The sequence below is a fragment of the Etheostoma spectabile genome, chromosome 15, assembly GCF_008692095.1.
Source record: "Etheostoma spectabile isolate EspeVRDwgs_2016 chromosome 15, UIUC_Espe_1.0, whole genome shotgun sequence".
Classification (NCBI taxonomy): domain Eukaryota; kingdom Metazoa; phylum Chordata; class Actinopteri; order Perciformes; family Percidae; genus Etheostoma; species Etheostoma spectabile.
Window position 1 is genome coordinate 19,761,045 of NC_045747.1, and position 16,814 is coordinate 19,777,858.

The 16,814-nt window shown below is 40.6% G+C and overlaps 1 protein-coding gene and 1 long non-coding RNA gene across 2 annotated transcripts in view; one reads left to right on the forward strand and one right to left on the reverse strand.

Moving 5' to 3' along the window:
* Positions 1 to 12,428, forward strand: part of grin2ca (glutamate receptor, ionotropic, N-methyl D-aspartate 2Ca) — an 86,787-nt gene extending 74,359 nt beyond the window's left edge. Inside the window, exons 8-13 of the mRNA XM_032538175.1 lie at positions 1,065 to 1,190; positions 2,499 to 2,728; positions 5,742 to 5,902; positions 6,019 to 6,206; positions 9,039 to 9,271; positions 10,142 to 12,428. Coding sequence (XP_032394066.1) covers positions 1,065 to 1,190; positions 2,499 to 2,728; positions 5,742 to 5,902; positions 6,019 to 6,206; positions 9,039 to 9,271; positions 10,142 to 11,752 — 2,549 coding nt within the window. The 3' untranslated portion in view covers positions 11,753 to 12,428. The remainder of the gene's footprint in view (positions 1 to 1,064; positions 1,191 to 2,498; positions 2,729 to 5,741; positions 5,903 to 6,018; positions 6,207 to 9,038; positions 9,272 to 10,141) is intronic.
* LOC116703441 (uncharacterized) overlaps positions 2,472 to 16,814 on the reverse strand; it is a 16,792-nt gene continuing 2,449 nt past the window's right edge. The window contains exons 2-4 of the long non-coding RNA XR_004335434.1: positions 16,566 to 16,690; positions 15,736 to 15,810; positions 2,472 to 2,713 (exon numbers count right to left, since the gene is read on the reverse strand). This is a non-coding gene — a long non-coding RNA (uncharacterized LOC116703441). The remainder of the gene's footprint in view (positions 2,714 to 15,735; positions 15,811 to 16,565; positions 16,691 to 16,814) is intronic.

Sequence of the window (16,814 nt, forward strand, 5' to 3'; positions counted from 1 at the left end):
GTGTGTGTGTGTGTGTGTGTGTGTGTGTGTGTGTGTGTGTGTGTGTCAGCAGTTGGAGCTCCGCTCTCTGTCAAGATGCAGAGACGTCAGATATGCTCACACTTACGTGCTCTCGGGTACCTAAATTTGACACCGTTCTCGGTATTACCAACGATATTTGTTCGGTACCCAACCCTAGTCATGACTTGCACATAACGTGAAGTAACACAGCATTTTATTTTGTTTGAGTATTAACTTGTTCATTGGAGCCAGTAAATATCTCTTCCCCTGGCTCTACAAAACGTAAAGTCGAGCCCTGTTGCATATTTAAAGATTGTAAAAACTGATTATTTTCCAATTCATGGCACATTTTTATTTTGAATGCATTCTGCAGAGAAGGGAGACTGCCTTGGTCATGGTTTGGAATGAAAGGGAGAAAACAGGACAGAGTGACACGGCGGACATCTTTCATTTAGTTGTTTTTTTTACGACGTAGTGAAGGCGGCAGGAGTGTCTTGCTTAGGCGGTGCTGCAGCAAACCCTGGTACGGACGTGGATGTTACTGCCTTTGCTTAAAAAAAGTGCTAAATGTAGCCATCAACAGGGCTTTGTGGTGGCCTAGTGGTTAAGTCACAAAATACTTACTGTGAATATTTACTGTGATTGTTTACCCTGTAGCGTTTGATTTTAATCATATTTTAAATTGTTTCAAAATGTGAAATTCATTTGAACTTTTTTATATTATCATATATATTACATTTTATTAAATGTTTAGGGGAATGTGTATGTTAATTTATAGCTAGGGTCAACAGATGAGCATTCTCGGCCTTTACAGTTGTTTCATTGGCCACTTGGAATTGTCCCTGACAAAAAATAATTTGGTAATTATATATAACAAATCCGTGTTATAGGCTTTTTTATTTGTGGGATGGATTTAAGCATTCTATAATGCTGTCATGACATAAACTTAGTATAGTAGTAGAACACTTTGTCCCAGTTTTCTTCATCGCTACCTACAGATGAAGTTCCAATCTCAGCGAGCTCTTCCTTTCGCCTGACTGTGTTCCTGTGTCCTCTCACCGTAGAACCATACAGTCCGGCGGTTTGGGTGATGATGTTCGTCATGTGTCTGACTGTCGTGGCCATCACAGTCTTCGTCTTTGAATACTGCAGTCCAGTTGGGTACAACCGCAGCCTGGTCAGTGCCAAAGGTGAGTGTAGCCTCGCTCTCTCATTCATCTGCTGATCCTCTCTTCACAACCACAACAGGGTAGAAGATGAGCATACTGCTGCTTAATAAACAGTAGTTGTTTATTTTGGGGTTTTAAAAGTGCAACTTAAAACATGACATACATAGAAAAGGATGCGTTTTCCTATTTAAGAATGAACCGATACCAATGCCAGTATTTGGTATTGGTCCAATGCTGTGCGCATTTACTTGTATTTGTCATTTTAAAACAACTCTGATACTACCACACCTAATACCGTCTCATAGCAACATGACATTAACTTCTCCATTGATCAGGTGGGCGGCGAAAGCAGAACAATGCCAGCCATTTGGAGATTTTTGGAGGCTCTTGCCCTGATGAAGTTAACTGTTTTAGTTACAATATCTAAAACGTGGAACATTTTAGCACTAACTTACACAACATCTGCTGATGTATAATACAATGCAAAAGTACCAATTTCAGTTCTGAGTTCACTTCAGTCACTTTATCCTGCATCTGCTTCAAAAGTGCAATTTTTCCTGTCAGATTTGGACAACCATCAGTTTGTTCCCTTTAAGTTCCATTTTGCCAAAGAGTCAAGAAAAAAAGTTTGAAATTGTCTGCTTTGCTTTGCAGCTGAATCTCCAGGTTTCCCACCATGTCCTCAAACATTTTTTTCTCTGGACATATTAGTACAGCAGAGTCCATTAAACATTCTTTAACACATCCCCCCTTCACAAAATGGCTATCACAAAACTGGTCTTGACTTTTGGATCCCTGGATGTGCAATGATTGGTAAAAAAGCCTTATTGCGTTTGCAGTTTAACTAGCAAAGCTTCAGATGTCCGTGGCCCCTCTGTTGTATTTCTTTGCTTGTTTAGTAGTAGTAGTAGTGGCGATTCAAATTATAATCATTTAACATCGCGATCTGTTCTCCACAAACTAAGCACACGGCTTTACCTTTGACTTCCTACCTTAGAAGTCCATGTTTGGTTGACCTCTATCGACCTTTTCGTTGCCATGAGCTGACATTTTTGACGTACAACAGCTCATTAATGTCCATGCTAACATCTTGTGAGTGCTAACTTCCCATTGACCTCACGTGGGTCGGTTAGGGTATTTTTCCCCAACATTAACCAAGAAGATGTCCGTTTGCCATACAGGCAGTAGATCAAAAGAAAAACACAAACAACTTCTTTTGTCATTTAGGTAGCATTGCCATTGTACAGTGATGGGTTTATTTCCTCCAACATTGTCCACCCCGTATAGACCAATACAAGTCCTGTCCCCTCTTGGCTTTGTCCTCCCTAGATCCCGGAGGTCCAACCTTCACTATTGGGAAGTCTGTGTGGCTGCTGTGGGGAATTGTCTTCAACAACTCAGTCCCCATTGAGAATCCAAAGGGCACCACCAGTAAGATCATGGTCCTGGTCTGGGCTTTCTTCGCTGTCATCTTCCTGGCTTCCTACACAGCCAATTTGGCAGCCTTCATGATCCAGGAGCAATACATCGACACGGTCTCTGGACTGAGTGACAAAAAGGTACAGAACTCTGTCATTGTCAGTAACCGTCCTGTGTGTGTGTGTGTGTGTGTGTGTGTGTGTGTGTGTGTGTGTGTGTGTGTGTGTGTGTGTGTGGTTGTGTTTGTTTTACAGCTTAGGAAAAACACAATGGTCTATTTTGGGTGTGTAAACAGTGCGAGGTAGAGCTATGAAAGGCAAATATCCAGAAGTGTCAATGTCATGGCTGTGACTTCTCCCCTTCCCCGAAAAAACTAAAAAGGGGTTCAGAGAGTAAGTGGTGAAATTGAATTACATCCCTGGATTCTTTAAATGGGGATGTCTGTATAAAGCCCATGATTTGTAATACACAAGTGGTTTTCTGGGCAGACGATTATAGTTTTTGCGTATTATCTTATGCATATTTGTCTCGCCTGAGGATGTGTTTTATTGCAGTATTGACAATAAAATCCATGTTAAACCGCCAGCACAAGATCTGGTTTCTAGAATCTTTGCTCGCAGGCAATTTAAAGGATTAAAAAGGCATTTGAGGAAAAGCACAAGCTGTCCATGCTCATTACAATTCTGGCAAAGTCACTTACAACTCTCTTCGCATTATACATTAACTTTGCCACGCAGAGAAAGAAACAGAACCATTTTGACAGTGAGTCCATAGATTATTGAACAGCATTCGGCATGGCAGCATGGAGAGAATGCAGGGTGGAAGTGCTTTTTGTCCCGCTGTGCAGAACCCTTCAGGTGAAGTAAATGTAAATGAGGTACAAGACGAAGCCACAGAGAGTGACCTTGTATCAGAGGAGGGAGAGAAGAAGAAGGCCACTGCGTTGTGTAAAGGGAGATGATTACCTCATCCCCACAGAAAAGACACTTCACTTATAAGTCCTTGTGATGGGGTAACCCATCATGTGAACTCTGACATTGCCCAACCTTTCTTAAATCGACTACTACATGCATGTATTACACTAAGGTGTATGCAGAAAATGTTTCAGCAACATGCTGTCAAGATATATTAAAGTAGCTTCATCTAAGTAGGCTACATGGAGGGATAACCGCCGATGTTTACGTTGTTTTAAAGACATCTTGCAAATCATCAGTTTCCTCTCAGTACCACACTGTTGTTGTAGCACTGCAACATTTTTAAGAAGGGAAGTTGTAGCATGTTTGGTTTTATAAAGAGACTTTGACACCACAGACAATTAGTTACACCCAGTTTCCTTTCAACAATCCACATTAGTTTCTTTAAAGTATGAACACAATCCCTCCCCAACACTTAACGAGTAGGTTTAGTTGGATAAATCCAACCTTAACCACAGAGGTGGTTAACAACACTTTGGATCAACAAGGTCCCATGGGGATCTCTTCATGTTGAAAATCCCTTCATCGCAATTTCAACAGCAGGTAAACATGTCGCGTAGCACTAAACAGAAAAACATCTCTAACGATGACGACTCTCTTGTTCAGGAGGTCAAATCCAGCTTTAAATTCTCTCAAGCCCAAATTGATGACTTTAGAGGGATGGAGTTGATTCATTTGAATCACAAATGCAGGCTCAGATTATCAACTCTGAAAGCAAAGACATCATATCCAAAGTGCATTAGTAGAATATCAGAATCAAAGTCTGATTCAAGAAAATGATCAGATGCTGAACAGAAGGTCAGAGAGTTTTTGAAAAGCCAACTGAAATGTGATCCATTAAAATTGAAAAAGCTTGCGGCACTGGAAATGTGAAACAGAACTCAGGAAAAGCAAGACCATTTGTGATGAAATTCTTAAGTCCCAAAGACAAAGGCAAGAGCTCATCTCAAGAATATGACAATGTATGTAAAGGAGAACTTCTCTGAAATTCTGAGGAGGTAAGAGACCGATCTGATGCAGATTGCTAAATATTTGTCTTCACAGCAGTTTACAAGAGCCTTAAAATAACTTCTTCCCAACCAATAGTTTCTGTACAAACTGCCTAAGTAACTAACAAGCTACTGACTAACTATTTCCTTTGTTATACAGGTCTAAAGGCCTATTATGATTAATGCTTGTCTTTCCTTTTCTCTTTTGTCATGTTGTCTCGTGAAGACTCTAGGCCATGTCACATGAATGTATACACTTAGTCTGTTAATGATGGTGTTTGTTTATATTTGCATGTATTATGAATCAGTATTCTTGATTTGTGTGTAATTATTGATACACACATACAAATTGTGTATATTACATTGATGTGAATAACGGCTGCCTGGAGAGCGGTATTTTTGAAGTCTCTGGAGGGTTTCTCCTTCACATTCCCTTGCAAATAATACGTTGTATTTTTTTGCATTGTATATAAAAGGTGAAATGTCGAAATAAAGAAAAACAAAAGATAGCAGATCAGGAAACACTCAAATACTGTAAATTTATACAAACTTGACCTCAAGAGATTGCACAAGGCGTGATATCAAAATTCAGATTAGGTATGGTTCATTTTCAAGATGTCCAGATGATATTGCCTCTTTTCTTATACACAAACCTGAGCTCAAAGTGTCTCTCTGCTAAGGTGCTGAGAACATATTTGCATAAGGTTAATGAAAAAGTCCAGTTTTGTCGATTGCATTTCCACCCCGTCTCACTTCCTGTCCTCGCAGCTAATTAAATGCATATAGAACTGCCAGAAGCAAAAGGATAAAGTGTTCATTTCCTGCTGAAGACAAGGACATTTGGATTTCTTTGGACACAGTGACTGTTTGGTCTTTGAGTTGTAGAGTCATATGTGTAAATGAATAGAGCAAGAGGTAATCAGGATAACTAGCACAAAGGCACTTGGGAGGTGAGGCAGGAGTCACAAGGTTGTGAACGTCATTGTATAAATATCTTCTCTCAGAGCTTTTTTATCGGGGCCTTCCAACTTGTATGGTGCTTCTCAATGACATAAAAGTGCGCTGTGATGAAATCACAAAACGACTATATGGGTGATGGGACAAACTGAATATATAATATATGATATATTCAATTGCATGGGCATATCACAGAACATTTTTGTCATTATCCATCCTACCTCTGTCGACAGTTTCAGAAGCCACAGGAACAGTACCCACCATTCCGCTTTGGTACAGTCCCAAATGGCAGCACAGAGCGCAACATAAGGAGTAACTACCCTGAGATGCACTCCCACATGGTCAAATACAACCAGAAGGGAGTAGAGGATGCCCTTAACAGCCTCAAAACAGCGTAAGTGTCAGCCAAGGCTCGTAAAAAAAAATGTACAGAGGAACTGCGAGCTAAAGCAGAGCCAAACCGTTGCATAATGTCCATTTTAGTAAAACTAATTTTCTCTACCGTGCTAGGAAACTGGATGCCTTTATCTATGATGCTGCTGTGCTGAATTACATGGCTGGCAAAGACGAGGGCTGCAAGCTGGTGACCATTGGCAGTGGGAAGGTGTTTGCCACCACTGGTTATGGCATTGCCCTGCAAAAGGATTCACGATGGAAACGACCCATCGACCTGGCACTGCTCCAGTTCCTGGCTGACGGTAAATTCTTCACATATACTGTATATTTAAGAGATGCGAATATCACTGGATATTGCCAGTAATGCTATAATAACTGGAATTGCATACTCTCCATAACCTTGAATAAATGGATAAAAAGAATAACAAAAAGTCTAATGAAAAACGATAGTATAATGTGTTGTAATGATACAATACAGCTTCCATATATAAAGAAACAAGAATGCACCAAGGGGGAAATGGGTATAAATGTAGGATATAGAATATTATTATAGGAAATGCATGTCAATAAAACAAGTTTCAAGAGGGGATTTGAAATGTGTCACTTATTTTGCTAACCTAAGCTCCTCTGTTGAGTTGTTTTGAAGCCTCAGGCCAAAGTCTGGTCAACTTTGGCAGAAATTTGCAATAGATAGTAAGAGGAAAAATACAGCACATTGCATAATATGTCACACTGAGCCAGACAAAATACTGTGATATTATTACTTCTCACTGAGATTGTCAGCAGCAAAAGTGTGTGATTTACACAGAACCACCATTTTACTTTTGGGGACAGAGTGAGACGAGAGCTGGAATACACACACAAAATACTCAAACTAAAATAGGTAAAATAGTAACTATTTACATGGAGCTACCTGGGACATCAAGTGAACAGATCATCAGTGGCTTTACAATGAGCATGACTGCACATTATAGTTGTTGCCAGTAGGGCTGAACGATATTGTGTTTTAGCATCGACGTTGCGCTGGACGTTGCGATGTTGACGCTAATCCTTTTTGCTACTTGATAGAAAAGTAAACTTTCACCGTTTTCCTTTTGCATGATTATTATCTGCCGACCCTTCCCCTCTAAGACAGGTAGCCATGTGGGCAACGTGTGTATTATTCATTTTTATCTTCTATGTAGATGCACTCCCCTACAAAATCACCGCAGTTGTCAAGATTGATTTATTATTTACAAATTGAGCCATTTATGTCATCTTTTAAAAATTATTTTCTTTTTTCATGTCGCAATATATATTGCAGAGGGAAAAATATTGCAATGTCAGTTTTTCCCCAATATTGTGCAGGCCTAGTTTCCAGATACAACATTTCCTCATCATCTTAGTAAACATATTCCGGCTGGCATTAAGTTTCCTCCAAAATTGCTGGCTCCTAAAGTTGTTTTTGTTTCCGACTTGTAGTGCTGGGCGGTATGACCAAAAAATTGTATCACGGTATTTTTAACAATTCTGGTGGTTTCATGGTATATTACGGTGTTTTTGTTTTGCTTGAATGGGTCAGTAAATAGGTTAATGGTGTATTCTACTGTCAGGAGTACATAGAACATACCGCTTTTTTTCAATATCATGTTTACTAAAATTGATGACTAAAGGGTTTGCCTGGTTCCACAACATTACACAATGTTAGACGAAGGAGAATGCATGAAACTGAGAATCTGAACTATTTTTATTGTGCAAACTTCAAAGTAGTAAAATAAACTTAAATTGAATGACTACAGCTACAAACAACTTTAACATTGTTTCCCTCTCAAAACATCATAGTTGTAAGATAGTTTTAGAAACTACCTTTGCCACAGGTAAGTTAGGATGTTGTAGAAAAGTGGACGACTGAAAGTAGCTCCGCTGTCAGCCTCCTTCGGTGTTTGGATGTCAGCTAGTAGGTCGGCGGACGTATTTCAGAGAGGCAAGACATCTTAAATCCAGCGTTTTAATCATTGCTTTTACCCGTTTTTCTCAATCGTCTGTAGCGGGGCCGTAGGTGGACTGTTATTGCGTTCATAATGTTGCTCCGCTGCATGCTTGGAGTTCTTCTCTGTTCTTGAATGTGCAGTAGCGACCGGAGCCTCTCCCAGCTTAACAGACTGTTTTCAGCTAGCTAGCAGCTATATTGTTACCCAGCATGTCGTTCGGCGGTGTAAATGTTAAGTTAATAATGTTAGAAATTGTATTTCACAATTGTATTTCACAGTTTGATCCTGTTTAAGAGAGTCAGTTGCGGGTTATTAATTGTTGTGTTATAAAGTTACCACCATGAGTGAGAAGGGTACGCAGTTAACAGGACCCCCTCAATTCACTAGAGGATTACTTTGGCAACAGAACTCTCTGCGGCAATGCAGCAGTATTTCCACCCAGTAGACTTGCCTCTAATCTTAATTTATTTGCTTGTAAACTACTAAATCCTTTACTTATTTAGTGTTTCATTCTTCAAACCAGTATGCATATAACTAGTGCAAAGGATTCAAAAGTAGACATACCAGAAAGGAATAGAAAACCTTTACTGTCAATGAAATTAGGACTCTTACTGCTGAACAGTGCAATAAAGGAAAGGAAGAACATCACAAAGATCAAACTTAAACATCCACAGCCGAACACAGGCGATTTGAATACGAGTTTGTATAGCCTCATTATATGTAACATTAGAGTTATGGATATAACTTACTATAATTAGATTAAAGATAGAAGTATACATAAAAGTAGAAATGTAAACACAAACATGTATAATACAAATAATACAGAAGTTTTGTTTCAGGGGTTGTTTTATAAGATGGGATTCATTGCCTTATACTAGTTTTTATGTGCAAATTTGAAGCAGCAATTATTTGCCTCTCTCTTAAAAAACTGCTGTCAACTTTAATAAGTCAGGATTGATTTTGGATTCCCTAAATCATAAACTGAAGATCTGCTTAACCATATTCAGTTGTACCTGGGGTGCTTGTTATTTTAGCGGATTTCATTATGCCAATCAAATGCGTTTCATGTTAGGCTGGAGGGTGTTTCGTTACTCAAAGTCCCCAAATAATCCTAGTGTGATGCAAAGAAGGATCAAGACTGTATTCTTTGCTACTCACTTACAGGTGACACACAAAAACTGCAAACCGTCTGGCTCACAGGCATCTGCCGTAATGAGAAGAAAGAGGTGATGAGCAGTAAGCTGGACATTGACAACATGGCTGGGGTCTTCTACATGTTGCTTGTGGCCATGGGCCTGAGCCTGCTGGTTTTCGCTTGGGAACATCTGCTCTACTGGAAATTACGACATTCAGTCCGCAAATCAGAGCATCTGGACTTTCTCCTAGCCATCAGTAGAGTAAGTAATTCCTATTTGAAATACTGCAGACATGTTGCTACATTACAGCCCTATTTTATTTACGTCATACAATATTTAAATATGTGGTCTATGACATTTAAAAGGTAACTGCAACAACATGGGAGGTACATCTTGTGTCATGCCATTAACGCTTGACGTATTTTCCAGCTGTTAAAGATTTGCAATTATCAGTACAGTGAAAGGATTAGGTCTCATATTATAGTCTCCACTCAGTTGTGTTGCAGACAGAAGTTGCAGAGGATGTTACAGTTACGTACAGTCACGGCCTTGCTACATAAATAAAAAATGCAGTTGTAAAGTCTGCTATCTCCGTCTGAGGTAACCTTCAAGACTATCAGACATGACAAATCAGCACACAACTATAATAGGTCAAGGCCAGCAACAATAAAAACAGAACCTAAAATCAAATAAGTTTAAAGCAATAAAAGGATTTCATGGATGTTGTGATGGCAGTGATTCCTGAGTAATTGAATTTAAATTGTTCCATTAAAAAACCTTCATCTGACAGTAGTCAGACGTAAGAATAGATATTCCAGACAGATTTAAAATAATGCTGGTGAGATAAAAACTAAGAAACTAACGTGGTGAGTGTATGACCTGCAACTCATGTATAGGTCTGCGCTGTTTTTAAAGATCAGGCTGTGTGCAACGTTTCAAACACAACAAGAACATACAACTACCACAAACAAATACATACATTAGTTTTGCAATTTCATATGAATTTACCAAACGTAATCACTGTGACTGTAGCGGAAGATAATTGAAAACAGGAGTTCAATAGATTGCTGGTTCATTCTGGTATCTGATTAAGATTTAACATCATGATTTCACCCTTCTGTCTTTCTACAGGGCATCTACAGCTGCTTCAATGGAGTAGAGCAAACAGACCACAATGGCAGTATGCAGACTTCGGACGTCACTACCAACTATACACAAGCCAATATGCTAAAGATGCTGCAGACAGCCAAGGACATGGTGTCCTCTGCCAGAGTGGAGAACTCCCTAGACAACGCCACCAAAACAATAGAGAGCTGGAGCAGGCGAGGGGGCGACAATGTGCGGCTTGGCCTGCCACCCAGAGTGACGACCACAGAAATCACTCACGGCCGTCTGCCCTATATCTCCAGCATCACAGACAACCACTCACCGTACCCTCAGAGAGCACTCACACCCACCTTTCCAATTCCTTATGGGGACAGCTCTACCCAGCCACTCCTGGATAAGCCTCAAGTGGTGACCCGACCCAACCCGCTCCGCTACACGCTGCCCGCCCGCAACAGTCAACATGTCTTAGAGAGGACTCTGCCCATCTCCAGCCTCAGCAGTCCTCACATCGCTATTCGGGACCCTGTTCCCACCAGTTCTAACCCCCACCACAGCAGCAGGCTGTATGTGGAAAACCAGGCCCGGCACCCCACGTCCCCTTTTGTTCCTTACAGGGAGTTACAAGTGCCCGATATCTACGTGGAACACAAAGGGCCGCTGAGGAGGAAGTTTAGCTACCCCCCTGACTGTGTGACCCGGAGAAGGCGCTCCCATAGCTATGTGTTTGATGCTGCAAACCCTAGAATGAGAAATGACTATGATGAACCTCAATCCTGCCTTGCTGAGTTGAGGGCCAATCACCTTCTGAACAACCACGCCCCTGTTGCTGCTGCCATGGCCTGCAATGCAAGACACTATCCAGGGGGAAGTGCAAGTTGCAACTCCTGTATGAAGTCCTATCTGGAGCCTGAAATGGAAGACGTACCACTCTTGGGGAAGGATAAACTCAACCGTCGCGCCTCATTCCTCAAAGCCACGTGGGGCAACGACAGGATCCATCAGGTAGATGAAACAAAGCCCTCCACATCCTCCACCCGCGTAGACATGCCTGACCTGTTCCCTCGGGTGGTAGTGGCCAACCCAAGGCCCCACAAGCTATATGGCAGTCTTGGGCACAACCTGTCCTGCTACCCCTTGGCTGCTGAGCCTGCCTACTTGGACCCAGCCCACATGGGCTCCTACCCCTACAAGCAAAAGCTCAAGTACACAGAGTCCACCCGGCTGCCCTCTTACAGGGAAGCCATCCTGCAGAATGCCGCAGCCCTGCGTCGCTCCTCCTCAACAGTGGTGCACAGACACTACTCCACTTATTTGAACTCGTACACGGACTTACCAGTGTATGTTGGGCCAATGGCCCACAGACCGTCCCAGTTCTATGACAGTTCTAAGGACATGTGCCACTTGTTTCCCTGTACAAGCCACTGCCCAGATAACGCAGCAATGCTGCCTCGTATGAGTGACAGGCAGGTGGTTTACCACAACAATACGTTTGGGTCCTACGATGGGACAGGAAACAGGGAAGACCCAGGCTCTGGGAGCAGAGAGCGTAGGCAGGTGTTGGTGGCGCGCAGAGTCAACAGTCCCTATGTGCCAAAGCCCTGGGGGAGGGTATCCAGCCTGGAGTCTGAGGTCTGAGCCCCCCATCCTTACTGGACCTCCACTAGGCTCTCCAACTGAGCCCCTGTAATGAGGGACATGCCTGGGGTTAATACCCTCAGCCTCTGGTTAAGCAAAAATTAAACTCTACACCAATAGTGTATTTGAGAGTGTTGACTCTCAATTATCAGTGCAATAATATATTGGGCAGCGACGTGTAAAGGAGAAGACACTGACAAGCAAATTACTGCTGGGACTTTGTAAGCCAAAATTAAAACGTAATAAAAGAAAAGGCAATGTTGAAAAAGTATTTATTACATAATAATTTAACCTGTTGATTGTTATTTAAAGGATTTTTAAATGCTGTGTTGGTATGTGAAAGACTTCTGGGAGACAATATACTGTAGCCTCTCAATCTGATTATGACTTGAGACATATCATTTCTCATTTTTTTCAAAATCATTCAAATACGCACCATTTCAACAGAGAGATAAATTATTAGGATCATTTTGTGATCAAAACCACCGACATGTTGTGTGTGAATTTTCTAAGTCCACAACCTTGGTTGCGCAGTTGCTCTAAGGCTTTCTGCTCCATTGGTCGTTGATGTGATTTGACTGGGATTTTAATAAGGGAAACTCATACAAAGTATCACATGTATCTCCATTGTTACACTTCTCTTCAATAAAGAACCAGGTCATCTCAAGGGCCTTTTAGAATCATCTGTCATTTCAATCTCTATGTTAAACATGCTCTCACATCATACAGCGACATAATGATTCTGACTATTGTTCACACAATCTATTCTTTTAATCTGCCAGCTCTCACAGAACTGTAGTCTCCTTTATAAACGTGGCATACCCCAAATAAAAAAAAAAAACGGGGCTGAAAATGTGCATACGCCCTTTCCCACGCAAAGTTTGTGATTTATATATATAAAAACATTTTTTTTAACTCAACGCAGATGGAAAGGTGGTGAACTGAAGTCAGTCTGCAGAAAATAAATGTGGGAATAACAATTACTCGTAATATTTATAAGTATTGATGTCTCACGCACATTTCTTCACTGCATATCATCCACTGTATCATGAAGATTAAATATAGCAGTGTTATTTGCGCTTGTACTGAGTGATACTTGTTCCATAAAACACCTTGTAAAATTCAACTCAAATCAAAATTCTTTCTTAATATTTGATCGGCGCTGTCTCACCGTCATATTGTCCGCAACAAAGCGCAGGTGTAGGAGACTGGAATACAGGATAGCATGAATAACTGCAGAACACAGTATAAATAACTAAATATCTGCCTTTTATACAGTCCATATATCATCAAATGTCAAAGTCTGGAAGATGTAAAGCTCTCGCGCTAAAATGTGTTTGCCTTTTAGACTTTCGTCCCCAAATTGTATCTCGGGATGGGGGACACCACCAGTTGATGCTGGGATTTTGGCAAGGTGTCTACATTCACAAATTGTTGTAAACATATAAATAGTGCGGTGACCCGGCGTAAAGAACAACTGCCAGGCCATTAACATACTGATCAGCATTCATGAGCTGCTTTGCACTGAATATTTATGGTTAAAAATGGGTGTGTACAGGGCGGGATAAGAGGCTGATTCACATCAAACACTTGTGGGTAATCTGTGATTTAAGAAGGGAACATTGCTTACAGATGTAGGTACGCACTAGGGCTGGGTTCCTTGACACATAACATTCCATCCGTGTTGACTATAAGGCCTGTATGCGAGAGTACCTGTATAATGTCTTGTATCTCAGCTGAGATGGAAACATTAACGTTACCGCTGCAAGGTTTTCAATTGCACATTAGCCTAGCAGCTAGCGGAGTGTCCTGTTTATGGCTTTATCCCGATTATATGGAACAGTTGAATTTCAGCATGTATGCAGGTTTCGTAGCCTAAAACAAAGCGGCTTATATTGGTAGAGAGAAGAACAAATTAACAAACTGCAGAGTCGCCCTCTCTGCCTCCTCAGCTGCTAGACGGGCTGCACTCTGGCTGCAACATATGCTGTAAGGTTTAAACCCAGGTTTTTTCAGGGGTAACGCCTTTCACTTCACCGGCAGTATTGACAATAGATAAAACCACAGTTTCTCGAGAAGCTCTAGCTCGTTTTTATTTTTCACTGTTAACTCACTTAACACCAACTTTGCCAATTTCTTTTTCCTCTCTATTCCTCACAGCGGCACTCATACTGCCATTTTGGGCTTTTGGGCATTCATACAGTTTTAGTAAGGATCCCACGCACTGTTTTATAAATGAGACCCCAGATGATTATGTGAATATGTTATTTGTTCAACGTTGATCTTGAGACCTTGGGCACTATGTCCTCCAACAAAGTACCTCTAATCATTAAAAGGAACAGCCTACAGTGAACTTAGATGAATTAAACTGAACCCACCAATCCACTTGACATGCAGCAGAAAGCTTGAACAGATAAGTTATGCATATTAAAATCACAAAAACACATTGGAAGCAGACAAGCGGTTCTTATGAATATTTTTGGTGTTGATAAAAAGCAGATGATAATCATCAGTACAAAGCTATGATCTTCAGATTGGCAGTGGAGCAGCAGTGTAAAGCATAAAGCGCAAGCTCAGCAGTTGAGTTGCAATTATGATACAACAGTAAATTAAGCTGTCACATTCACACACTGATTGGAGTTCCAACATTTCTCTAATGCTTCCGGTTAAGGCGAGTAGATGTGAAAGGGACTACCTAATCTGTAGGAGTTTCCTGTGAAGCCAATATTACAGAAAAATATTCTGTACATTAGTCTTTGTCCAAGGAAATAGTCAAAACCAAGTGTACAAAATAATCTCAACGAAAAGACTGGTTGCAGTTAGCATGCATGAGCAGTGAGAAGAAACAGGAAAAATAAAAAATGAATTCAGCACATAACCCTCAACATCAGTATCAAAAACCAAGAGGCTTAATGTAGGTCTGTCACCACTAGGAAATGAATTCAATTAATACCAAATATTGCACATACATAACAGCAGCATAAGAGCTCTGACAGCCACAAGACACCAAATCAACTAGAAGCAGATCTGTCGAGAACAACAAAAAAACAGTAGAGCTGGGCGATATGGAGAAAACCAAATATCACAATATTTTGGACCCAACACCTCGGTATCGATACTGTAGTGTTGACTATTGGTGCTTTCACAAAATATTTACGAAATTAGATTTTTGACAAATACTCATCAGTAATGTGGATATGATGACTAAGTGGGCAAAGGTAAATAATAAAACAGCTAGAACAGTCTGGGAAATAAAATTTAAAAAATGACATCACTTTACTGTACTGCAGCCTTTATAAACAGGCAACACTTGCGTATTCCATAATGATATATGTTGTCTTAGACAATATCTAACCTTGTACCACGATATTGACGTATAATCGATAAATCGCCCAGCCCTATTTCAGAGCATATCAACAGTGACTCAACAGAGCAAACACATAAACTCCCAATTTGCATGTTAACACAAGAAATAACACATTGTTGAAGTGAATCAGTGATTGACAAGCGTCCGCCGAGAATCAACTTTTGGAATAACCTCATCGTTCCAACTTCAGACATGACAAGGGCATTATTATGAAGAACTGGAAGTATTGTCCAAATATTACAAAACATGTGGCAACAAACATACTTTACAGCGTTTACATCTTCAGAGCCAACATAGAGTACCGCCCTTAGCCTTAGGGCTGGTAACAAAACAGAAACAACATCCTAAATTAGGACTGATCCCAGCAAAGATCAACAGCTTGAAAGCATCGTAATGCACTTAACACAACCCACAGCCAAAGGAAAATTAGCTCACTCACAACAACAAATACAAAATTGATCCCATGGCAAACCTGTCCGTTCAAAGCAGCAGCCACACAAGAGCAGCAGAAACAGCCAGCAGCGTCAGCAGCCACATTTCCAAGCACGTCGACATTGGCTGAGATTGTCTCCTAATTCCATGCTACATACTAAACGTATATACAGTAGATCCTTACCTTGGTGACGGGAATCAGCGATCGTCAGGGTATCAGCTGAGAGTTAATTCCGGAAAGCACGACTTTGGCTCCCAGCTGCATGGACAGGAAATAATATAAATAGTAACCCAATATTATAGTAAGTAATTATCTGAACTCAACTGGCTGTTTTTACATTGTAAGCTAAGATGAAACCAATCAAAAAGCACCTGGAGTGCAATGCCAAACCAATCAGTCACTTGTAATTTAATCAGTTTATTTTTTAATCACTGCACATATTAACAGCATGAAAGCATTATAATGCACATGCCTTAAAACAACCCCAAAGATTTGCTCAATTAAGCTCAGCCTCAACAAGTCGTGCAACCACAATACATACCCGTACAAATGCTGCACCTAGATCTAAAAACATCAGCATTGGAGCAAATATTAACAGCCAGCAGAAGCATAAACTCACAATATGACGGTTAGCAGCTAGGGCTGGGCGATATAGAGAAAATCAAATATCACGATATTCTTGAACAAATAGCTCGATGTTGATATTGCAACGATATTGTATGGTTGACTATTGGTGCTTTAACAAAAAGGTTAATTACATAATGAGATTTTTGATAAATATTCTCCAGAAATGATTAAATGACTTAGTGGGTAAAGGTAAATAAAACAGCACAAACTGGTAAGTTCAGAAAATGACATCACTTTACTGTGACGCAGCCTGTAAAACCAGGTAAAGACAACACTTACCATATTACGATATTATGACATATCCAAAATCTAAGACGATATCTAGTCTCATATCGCGATATCAATACAATATCAATATACTGCCCCGTCCTATTAGCAGCACTCACTTGTCTTGCTGAAGGAAAACAATCCCTGGCAGTTAACTTTAAGAAGAAACAATCAGCTTCCTCACTGCGTAGACAGGAAACTGCAGACAGTGTGCATCCCACAGCACCTGTATCACTCCTCCATTCTGTAATGAAGCACAACAATGGGACTGTTTTAATATGCAAACTTCTTTAGCAAATGCTACACAATAAACATTTTAACATGGCAACACTGTGGGCGGAGCATGCTCAGTTTAACCCTTGTGTTGT